Raw genomic sequence first — 10,403 nt, 5'->3', positions numbered from 1 at the left:
TTTTTTTTTAGTAGAGAAGGGGGTTTCTCCGTGTTAGCCAGGATGGTCTCGATCTTCTGACCTTGTGATCCGCCCTCCTCGGCCTCCCAAAGTGCCGGGATTACAGATGTGAGCCACCGCGCCTGACCCCGCTCCCGCCCTTTGGTTTTTTGAATGGTGAGACCGAAGCCCTGAGAGGGCAAATGGACTGCCTAAAGCTACACAGGTCAGCAGGGCAGGTCAATCCAAATGGGCAAAAAAAGCCTAAGGACTACATGAACAGATTCCGACAGTAGAAGGCAGAGAGCTGAACCAACTTCTCCAAAGCGCCTGCTTCTGCCTCCTTGTCCCTGCCTTATTTCCTCCTCGCCTCCATTTATTTTATTTTATTTTATTTATTGTTTAAATACAGAATCCCACTCTGTCACCCAGGCTGGAGTGCAGTGGCACAATCACAGCTCACTGCAGCCTTGACCTCCCAGTGATCCCAGCCATCCCAATGATCCTCCCACCTTGGCCTCCCGACAGGTGCACATGGGAGGTGAAGTTTTTGATTCTTTTGTATGCCACAGCCCAGGTTGGTCTTGAACTCGTGGGCTCAAGCAATCCTTCTGCCGTGGCCTCCCAAAGTGCTGGGATTACAGGCATGAACCACCACATGCGGCCAGCTTACCCTCTTTAACACTACTGGGCATGTGTAGGTAGATCCTTTCTGAGAAATGGTCCATGCATGGTCTGGGCAGACATAAACATTTGCTGAGAGCCCAGAACCGTTTGAACCATGGCTGCTGGGCCACCGTCCAGGGAGGTGTGGTAGTGTCCCCAGGCTGACGGCAGAGTGGGCACGCAAACAAACCCATCATGTCCCACTGCAAGGTGTGCGCAGTGACAAACTCTCATATATATGTGATTCTGCTGTCCAGTTAACTCCATTTTGAAAACTGGAATGAAATGACAGAGTCAATGTGTTCACGATCTTCGGCGCTGCAATTTTTTTCCCATCACCTGGAGCAGCTTCTATAATGAGTCAAAGTTCCCTTTGCCTAAATTTTAGTTTTTAAAATTTATTTTTATATATTTTATCTTTTGTTTTTTGTTTTGAGATGGAGTCTTGCTCTTGCCGCCCAGGCTAGAGTACAATGGTGCAATCGGCTCACTGCAACCTCCGCCTCCCAAGTTCAAGCAATTCTCCTGCTTCAGCCTCCCAAGTAGCTGGGATTACAGGCGCACACCGCGATGCCCAGCTAATTTTTGTATTTTTAGTAGAGATGGGGTTTCACCATGTTGGCCAGGCTGGTCTCGAACTTCTGACCTCAGATGATCTGCCTGCCTTGGCCTCCCAAAGTGCTGGGATTACAGGCGTGAGCCACTGCGCCTGGCCTATTTTATCTTTTTAAAAAATGTTTTCTTGCCTGTAGTCCCAGCTACTCGGGAGGCTGAGGCAGGAGAATGGCGTGAACCTGGGAGGCGGAGCTTGCAGTGAGCTGAGATCCGGCCACTGCACTCCAGCCTGGGCGACAGAGCGAGACTCCGTCTCAAAAAAAAAAAAAAAAAAAGTTTTCTTTCCTGTAAAATCCAGGTTTAGCTTAAATCTTCTGAGCTTCTAGGTGACAGGCTCACCTCAGACTTAGGGGAGGTGCTATTATTTACCGATGCAGAAGGCCTTGTTTTCCTCAGAGTAGTGTTCTGAAGACTGTGTCAACTTGACTACATTTGGGAAGGAAAAGGAAGAGGGGAGTGGGAATAAGCAGACCGCTGACACTCAGGAGGCCACCAGTTTAAGGCGGGTAGAATTGTGGCATACTTTGCCCATCCTGGGATGTGCCTCCCGGTACATTATTCCCTCCCACAGGGCCCAGAGGATTAGCCAGTCGCTGCTGCTGTCAGTCGCCCTGTTTCTTACGGTTTTCCCCTCTCCAAGGATAGAGCAGACTGTATTTCCACCATGTGAATTTGCCCTTTACAGTTTGCAGAAGAATTCGACATTTATTAGCCCTCCTGATTCTCACATCACTAATGAAACCTGGGCCACTCGGACAGATTACTTAATTTTAAATACTGACTCTTCCATTTCTGACCATGTGAACTTGGGTGAGTTACCCGAGATCTTTCTATGCTCCAGTTTCTGCATCTATAATGTGGTAATAATGGTACATCTACCACATAGGGATATTGAGGTAGTTACTGCATGTAAATAAGGTGTAAGTTAAATGCTTAGAAAAGTGCCTGGCAGGCAGTAAGCATATTCTATAAATATTAGCTATCACCAGCTCCTAGTTTTACAGATAAGAAACCACTACTCAGAAGAGTTAAATGGGCCAGGCATGATGACTCACACTTGTGATCCCAGCACTTTGGGAAACTGAAGCAGGAGGATCACTCAAGCACAGAAGCTCAAGATCAGCGTGGGCAGCACAGGGAGATCCCGTCTTTACAAAAACTAAAAAAGTTAGCTAGGCATGGTTACACACACCTGTAGTCCTAGCCACCTGGGAGGCTGAGGGGGAAGGATAGCTTGAGCCTGGGAGGTTGAGGCTGCAGTGAGCCATGAGCTTGCCATTGCATCACTCCAACATGGGGCACAGATTGAGACCTTGGCCCCCCACCCAAAAAAGAAGAAGAGTTAAATGGCTTGTCCCCAAATTACAGAGCTAGAAAGTGATAAAGAATGGTAATTTTCAAAAGTCTGTCTTCTATCTCAGGGTCCCTCCCAGTTTGAAAAGGAAGTCAGTCAGGGCTTATCCTCTGTTACCTGTGTCTGTGTCTGGCAGAGCCCAGGACTTTGGAGGTTGGCCCTTAGAAAAGAGGTTGGTGGGGCCGGGCGCAGTGGTTCAGGCCTGTAATCCCAGCACTTTGGGGGTGCCAAGGAGGGTGGATCACCTGAGGTCAGGAGTTTGAGACCAGCCTGACCAACATGGCGAAATCCTATTTCTACTAAAAATACAAAAAGTTAGCCGGGCGTGATGGCAGGTGCCTGTAATCCCAGCAACTTGGGAGGCTGAGGCAGGAGAATTGCTTGAACCCTGAGGCGGAGGTTGCAGTGAGCCGAGATTGTGCCATTGCACTCCAGCCTGGGCGACTAGAGCAAAACTCTGTCTCAAAAAAAAAAAAAGAAAAGAAAAGAGGTTGGTGGAAGGCAAACAGCATAAGGCAATTAGATTTAAACTCAAGAAGAGACTTGCAGAGAGGCCTGTAGATTGTTCTTGGTTTTGGTTTTATTTTTCTGATTATAAAAGCAAACACTCACTGCTGAAAATCTGGGGAAATACAGAAAAGTACACAGAGAAAAACCTACTCATAATTCCATCATTCTGATACAGTCATTATTAACCTTTTTGTGCATATTCCTCCAGTCTTGTTTCCAAATAATTATATATTAATGTAACACTATAATATGAATATGTCTTGTGTCAATAAATATCCTCCTATGAAGGTTTTTGTTCTCACTTTGTGATTCTCTTCCAGGGCCTGTGGAAGTCAAAGTTTAGCCCTGAGAACACAAGGATGGAACCGTTCTACAAGGCTGATGGAGAGTCGTGCTCAGCGTCTATGATGTACCAGGAAGCCAAGTTCCGTTATCGGCGTGTGGCTGAAGGCACCCAGGTGCTTGAGTTGCCCTTCAAGGGTGATGACATCACCATGGTGCTCATCCTGCCCAAGCCTGAGAAGAGCCTTACCAAGGTGGAGCAGGAACTCACCCCAGACGTGCTGCAGGAGTGGCTGGATGAGTTGGAGGAGATGATGCTGGTGGTCCACATGCCCCGCTTCCGCATTGAGGACGGCTTCAGTTTGAAGGAGCAGCTGCAAGACATGGGCCTTGTCGATCTGTTCAGCCCTGAAAAGTCCAAACTCCCAGGTTTGTCTAGGAAGGAGTTTCCTCCCTGCTCTACCCACAAGGTAGTCTGACCAAAAGTGGAAGAGTTGGAGAAAGAATAGAAAGGAACAACAAGTCAGGACTCCTGGATTCTGATCCTAGTTTCTACTGCTAACTTGTGGACATCTCTTTTCCTTTTGAGGTCTCCGTTTCCTCTTCTGTAAAAGGGAAGTTCGTTCTTGGATCTCCATGGGCCCAGCCATCACTGGTGCCCTGTGAGTCTGTATCAGGTACAGGAGACGGGACCAGGTGGAGAGGAATTTGAAAGGGCATTGGAATTCAGAGCAAAGACACAGATATTAAGAGCTGGGGAAATTTGGTTCCCATTACACAGGCCTCACTGACGTTTATTATTATTATTATTATTATTATTATTATTATTTGAGACAGAGTCTCACTCTGTTGCCCAGTTTGGAGTGCAGCAGTGTGATTTCGGCTCACTACAACCTCTGCCTCCCGGGTTCAAGCAATTCTTATGCCTCAGCCTCCTGAGTAGCTGGGATTACAGGCATGTGCCACCACGCCTGGCTAATTTCTGTGTTCTTAGTAGAGACGGGGTTTCACCATGTTGTCTAGGATGGTCTTGAACTCTTGACCTTGTGATCCACCTGCCTCGGCTTCCCAAAGTGCTGGGATTACAGGCGTTAGCCACTGCGCCCAGCGCATTAAAGTATCTTTTAAAGAAGTTGGCTGGCCACGATGGCTCACACCTGTAATCCCAGCACTTTGGGAGGCCGAGGTGGGAGGATTGTCTAAGCCCACGAGTTTGAGACCAGCCTGGACAACATAGTGAGGATGGTCTCCACAAAAAATAAAAAAAAATTATCCAGGCATGGTGGTGCACACCTGCAGTCCTAGCCTCTTGGGAGGTGGAGCTGGGAGGATTGCCTGAGCCTGGGAGGTCAATGCTGTAGTCACCACTGCTTTCCAGCCTGAGCAACAGAGTGAGGCCATATCGCTAAGTAAATAAATAATATAATATAATAAGGTTCTGATGTTAAGTAGTTAGATTTATCTTTATAGGGCCTTTTTTTTTTTTTTTTTGAGATGAAGCCTCCCTCTTGTCCCCCAGGCTGGAGTGCAGTGGTGTAATCTCAGCTCACTGCAACCTCCGCCTCCTGGGTTCAAGTGATTCTCCTGCCTCAGCCTCCCAAGGAGCTGGGATTACAGGCGCCTGCCACCATGCCCGGCTAATTTTTGTATTTTTAGTAGAGATGGGGTTTCACCATGTTGGCCAGGCTGGTCTTGAATTCCTAACCTCAGGTGATCTACCCGCCTCGGCCTCCCAAAGTGCTATGATTACAGCTGTGAGTCACTGCGCTATTGGGCTCTCTTTAAGCTAGTTTAGAAAACTAAAAATGTTGCCAGACTGGAAAGAAAGATGTTCTGTCTGGATGGAGTGAGTTTTTTTCTATAAGAACAGAGTCTTGCCCTTTCTCTCTCCCACAAAGAGCTGAAGCCTGAGAATGAATTATCAGAAGCCACGCCGAACAAGCCCAAAGTAATTTATATTTATTATTATTATTATTGTTATTATTATTATTGTTTTTTGAGATGGAGTTTTGCTCTTGTTGTCCAGGCTGGAGTGCAGTGGCGTGATCTTGGCTCACTGCAACCTCCGCCTCCCAAATTCAAGCGATTCTCCTGCCTCAGTCTCCCAAGTAGCTGGGATTACAGGCATTCGCCACCACACCTGGCTAATTTTTGTATTTTCATGGTAGAGACAGGTTTCACCATACTAGTCAGAGTGTCTCAAACTCTTGACCGCAGGTGATCTGTACGCCTTGGCCTCCCAAAGTGCTGGGATTACAGGTGTGAGCCACTGCACTCGGCCCCCAAAGTACTTTATTATTTTTAACATATTCATTGTGAGAGTATGATTAGGTGAAGATTTAGGATTTCTTCTTATGTTTCAAAAAGCCTCAAAGGATCTCTTAATTCAAACTGAATTCCCATCTGTGAGTTGAAGCCAACTTTCTCCCATCTCACAAAGCCTTCTCCGGTCTTCCTTCCAGGTATTGTTGCAGAAGGCCGGGATGACCTCTATGTCTCAGATGCATTCCATAAGGCATTTCTTGAGGTGAGTACACCTCCCAACTCTCTCTTCCTATGCTACTTTTCTGCCACTTTATTATTCAGTATTTCATGTGATTTCTAACTCTGGAGTTCTTGCTCCACTAGCTCTTAGGGTCCAGACAGGAGATGCATGAACAACAGAACACACATGTGGAAAAGGCCTGTTTCCAGTGTTAAGGCCTGCAAAAGTCCTCCACAAGGCCTGCTATAATACAGCCCTCCCCGAAACCCTCATGGTGTGATTGTTCTGCCTTCCCTCCCACTACCTCTTCTGCAGCAGGTCAAGCGGGAACACAAATATTTAGGAGGGTGATATAGGAAAAGAAGCCAGCAAAGGCCATCAAGAAGGAATTTACAGGATGAGGAGAACCAGAAGAGTATGGGGTCGCAGAAACCCAGGGAGAAGGTTTTTTTTTTTTTTGAGACGGAGCTTTGTTCGCTCTTTGCCCAGGCTAGAGTGCAGTGGCGCGAGAGCTCACTGCAACTTCTGCCTCCTGGTTCAAGCGATTCTCCTGCCTCAGCCTCCTGAGTAGCTGGGATGACAGGCACGCATCACCATGCCCGGCTAATTTTTGTATTTTTAGTAGAGACAGGGTTTCTCCATGTTGGTCAGGCAGGTATTGAACTCCCGACCTCAGGTGATCCACCTCCTTGGCACCCCCAAAGTGCTGGGATTACAAGCATGAACCACTGCACCCAGCCAACCCAGGGAGAAGTTTTAAGAAAATGGATAGCATCTAGTAAGAAGACTCCAGGGCTGGGCATGGTGGTTCACACCTATAACCCCAGTACCTTGGGAGGGTGAGATGGAAGGATCACTTGAGCCCAGGAGTTCGCAACCAATCTGGGCAACATAGTAGACCTTGTCTCTACCAAAAAGTCTTAAAAAAAAAAAAAAGTTTGGAGACTGCCCATAGTTTACCTTTCCCTGATGACAAAACAGTGTGGCCACATGCCTAATGGTAATGGATGAAGAGCAAATGGAAGGGTAAGAAAGGGAAGCTGGTGAGTGTGTATCAGTGTCTTAAAGTGTGCTCCAGACAACTAGAGCACTAGACTACACTGGAGGAAATGAAAAGGTGGTCAAATAAATGTATATCCTCTCGTGAGAGATGAACAGTACACACTGGCATGCTGAGGTCTGAGAAGTTCCACAGTAAAGAAAACGGTTGAATATCACTTAACCTAGTGTTCCCCCAGCTGAGGTGTGCGTGGAACCCTGTGTTAGAGTAATAGCTGTGTACAGCCTGTGGAACTTCTGGTTCTAGTCGTTCTCAAGCAAACACTAAACTATGGACCAACAGCAGCAGTCATCTGGGGAGCTTTATCTTTGGAGATTCTGGGATGGGCCCTGAGAATCCGTGTACGTACTAAACTCCTCAGGGGATTCTTATGCACAATGAGATTTGGGAACCACTGGTATAGACTATTCTTTGCAGGAGCCAGGCTGTGAGGGAAAGGAGATGGGACGATGGTAGAGAAGTTCCTAGAATTGAAGAAATCGAAAAGAATGAAGGTTGTAGTCGAAAAGAAAGGTTTCAGAGGATGGTGCTAGCAAATATAGATCCAGGGATCAAGCTCAGTAGGAAATGCCTGGTTCAGAGGAAAGTGGAATTTTAACGGGAGTGAGGAAATGTGATAACTTGAAAGAACACAAGGTAATAGTCTGAGAAAAGGATGCTATTAATATAATTTCAAAGGTAGAGCAGTTCTGAGATGGCAAGTCCAGGGTGTAGCCATGGACAGGTTTGCTTACGTGGTAATGCTCATTAGGTGTGAGGAGATGAAAGAAATGGGAGGCTACGGTGTTGAATGGGTCTCCTACTGAGATTTTCTTTTTTCTTTTTTTTCCACTGAGATGGAGTCTTGCTCTGTCGCCCAGGCTGGAGTGCAGTGGCATGATCTCAGTTCACTGCAACCTCCGCCTCCTGGGTTCAATGGTCTCAAACTCCTGACCTCAAGTGACCCACCTGACTCGGCCTCCCAAAGTGCTGGGATTACAGGCATGGGCCACCGTGCCCAGCCTACTGAGATAATTTAATTGTCTCAAATGATAGCAGGAGTTGGGGTGGACAGAAAGGCTATGTGCAAAAATCCTCATTGTGGGGATATAATCTATAGGACAATGAATGTCAATGACCTTTAAGACAATAGCAAGAGTAGAGGTATTGAGATCAGAACAAGGGATTTTACCAGTGCTGCATTAATGGTTTTGGAAGTTAAGATGACACTGCTCACACCCTCTTTCATATGGATTTTTGGAAGAAAGAAAGGAAGACTGCAAGGGAAATTGAGTCCTCAGGGTTTTAACTCTCATTGAATATCCCCTTGTAAGGACTCCAATTAGAAGTGGTCAACTCAGACCTCGAGGGGTTTGAGTTACTATTAGGAAGAAGCAGAGGTCTGGATTCATTTTATCCACCTGAGCCCAGTACACAATGATGTAAGATTTTTCTGTGGTTCTTACAACAAAGCCGTTTTCTTTGAAAACCTTGGGAACCCTTAATAAACAGGACCCCAACTAATTGTAGATCTGAGAAGCCATTAAAAATCAGACCCGATTTGAATAAAAGGATCCTGGTCATGCAAACACTCTAGTCTGCTAATAAACTTAGTCCTGGAATGAGCATGAAATAGATACTATTTGGAGAGAGAAGGTAAGGAAGGGAGGAACAAAGGAAGGGGAAGGAAGAGTGAGAGGGAAGGAGAAGACATCATTAACTAGCTCCAGAAAACCCAGGCAGCTGGTTAATCATGTGCTTTCATTAAGAGCAGAAACAGGCCGGGCGCGGTGGCTCAAGCCTGTAATCCCAGCACTTTGGGAGGCCGAGACGGGCGGATCACGAGGTCAGGAGATCGAGACCATCCTGGCTAACACGGTGAAACCCCGTCTCTACTAAAAAATACAAAAAACTAGCCGGGCGACGTGGCGGGCGCCTGTAGTCCCAGCTACTCGGGAGGCTGAGGCAGGAGAATGGCGTAAACCCGGGAGGTGGAGCTTGCAGTGAGCTGAGATCCGGCCACTGCACTCCAGCCTGGGCCTGGGTGGCAGAGCGAGACTCCGTCTCAAAAAAAAAAAAAAGAGCAGAAACAGAGTTCTAGTGATATTCTGGGTCCTGAGGCAAAATTTTCTGAAGGTGTTTCCCTCTAGACCTGGTACAAAAAAATCTGCTGTAAAACCATTTACAATGGTACCAGCCAGAAATGTGATAATCTGTGTACATTCAGATTTCTGGGTTACCTTAATGGAACTCTTACACTTATTACCTAGCACAAGGCTTGGACAAACACAAGTACCTTACATTATCTGCATGAAAGAATGAGTAGAAGTAGGATTCTGGAGGGAATCCAAGCTGACCCAAATGTACTTTTTTACTGGAAAACAAAAGCATTTGAGGAAATGCTGTGTCTGTGGATGATTTACCCGCCAATGATGAACGGCAGAGTAGATAATGTAGTTTTATTTCCCATGTGACCTGCAGGTAAATGAAGAAGGCAGTGAAGCAGCTGCAAGTACCGCCATTGGGATTGCTGGCCGTTCGCTAAACCCCAACAGGGTGACCTTCAAGGCCAACAGGCCTTTCCTGGTTTTTATAAGAGAAGTTCCTCTGAACACTATTATCTTCATGGGCAGAGTAGCCAACCCTTGTATGAGCTAAACTGTTCTTATTCTTTGTACCTCTTCCTATTTTGGTTTGTGAATAGAAGTAAAAATAAATACAACTACTCCCATCTCACATTATAAATGGACTCTGCATCTGAAATGAAGACAAGGAAAGGGGAAACATGCTATTGGGGCATTTGGTTAAATGATGCCTTCAAGTTGTTCTTTGCCCCATAACCACGTCTGGATCAAGAAAATGAGGGAGACAGCGATGAAAGATGGTAGACAGCCAGAAAGGGATGGGAGAGTGAATTCTCAGGATTTCCACGACACTAAAAAATATCAATAAAAACAAATGTAAACAAACTTTCTATATATGGAAAAGACAGATTCAAATCTGAGTATTAAACCATTTAATTCTCAAACCACTCACATGCATAATGTTCTTTTATACAGTGTTAAAATAAAAAGGAAAATGCATTTTTATACAAACAGAATTTCAAGTATACATTAATAGACTTTTCAGATTACTAACCAAGTTGCTAAGATTTCATTCACATTGTTCTTAAAGCTGTTCAACGAGAAAGCTTTTGCTAAACTGCTTTAAATATGTTTATATAAACCCATATTTTCACTCTTTCTTTGAATCTCCCTCCCCCAACCCGAGTCTCTGCCCACCCTCCTGCCCTCCCCCCTTCCCCGACACGACAGGGGTCCTGGGGCTCTAGGAGACATGCAACCCCACCAAGAACTATTGGCTTGTCATCAGGGGAAGGACAGAATCTTACAGGAGGAGAGACTGAGAACATCTGTCAAATGAAGGGAGAACAAATCTGATACTTAGAAATGACACAAATCAGGACATTTTAG

The 10,403-nt window shown here is 46.0% G+C and overlaps 1 protein-coding gene across 1 annotated transcript in view; it reads left to right on the top strand.

The window, feature by feature from the left end:
• SERPINC1 (serpin family C member 1) overlaps nt 1-9,961 on the top strand; it is a 16,911-nt gene extending 6,950 nt beyond the window's left edge. The window contains exons 5-7 of the mRNA XM_017866943.1: nt 3,445-3,835; nt 5,869-5,933; nt 9,412-9,961. Of these exons, the coding sequence (XP_017722432.1) occupies nt 3,445-3,835; nt 5,869-5,933; nt 9,412-9,588 (633 nt within the window). The 3' untranslated portion in view covers nt 9,589-9,961. The remainder of the gene's footprint in view (nt 1-3,444; nt 3,836-5,868; nt 5,934-9,411) is intronic.
• The last annotated feature ends 442 nt before the right edge of the window (nt 9,962-10,403 follow it).

The sequence above is a fragment of the Rhinopithecus bieti genome, unplaced genomic scaffold (genome assembly GCF_001698545.2).
Source record: "Rhinopithecus bieti isolate Rb0 unplaced genomic scaffold, ASM169854v2 scaffold_1853, whole genome shotgun sequence".
In the NCBI taxonomy this organism is placed as follows: Eukaryota; Metazoa; Chordata; class Mammalia; order Primates; family Cercopithecidae; genus Rhinopithecus; species Rhinopithecus bieti.
Note: the sequence above shows the minus strand (reverse complement) of the source record. Positions and strands in the feature narration are given on the sequence as shown.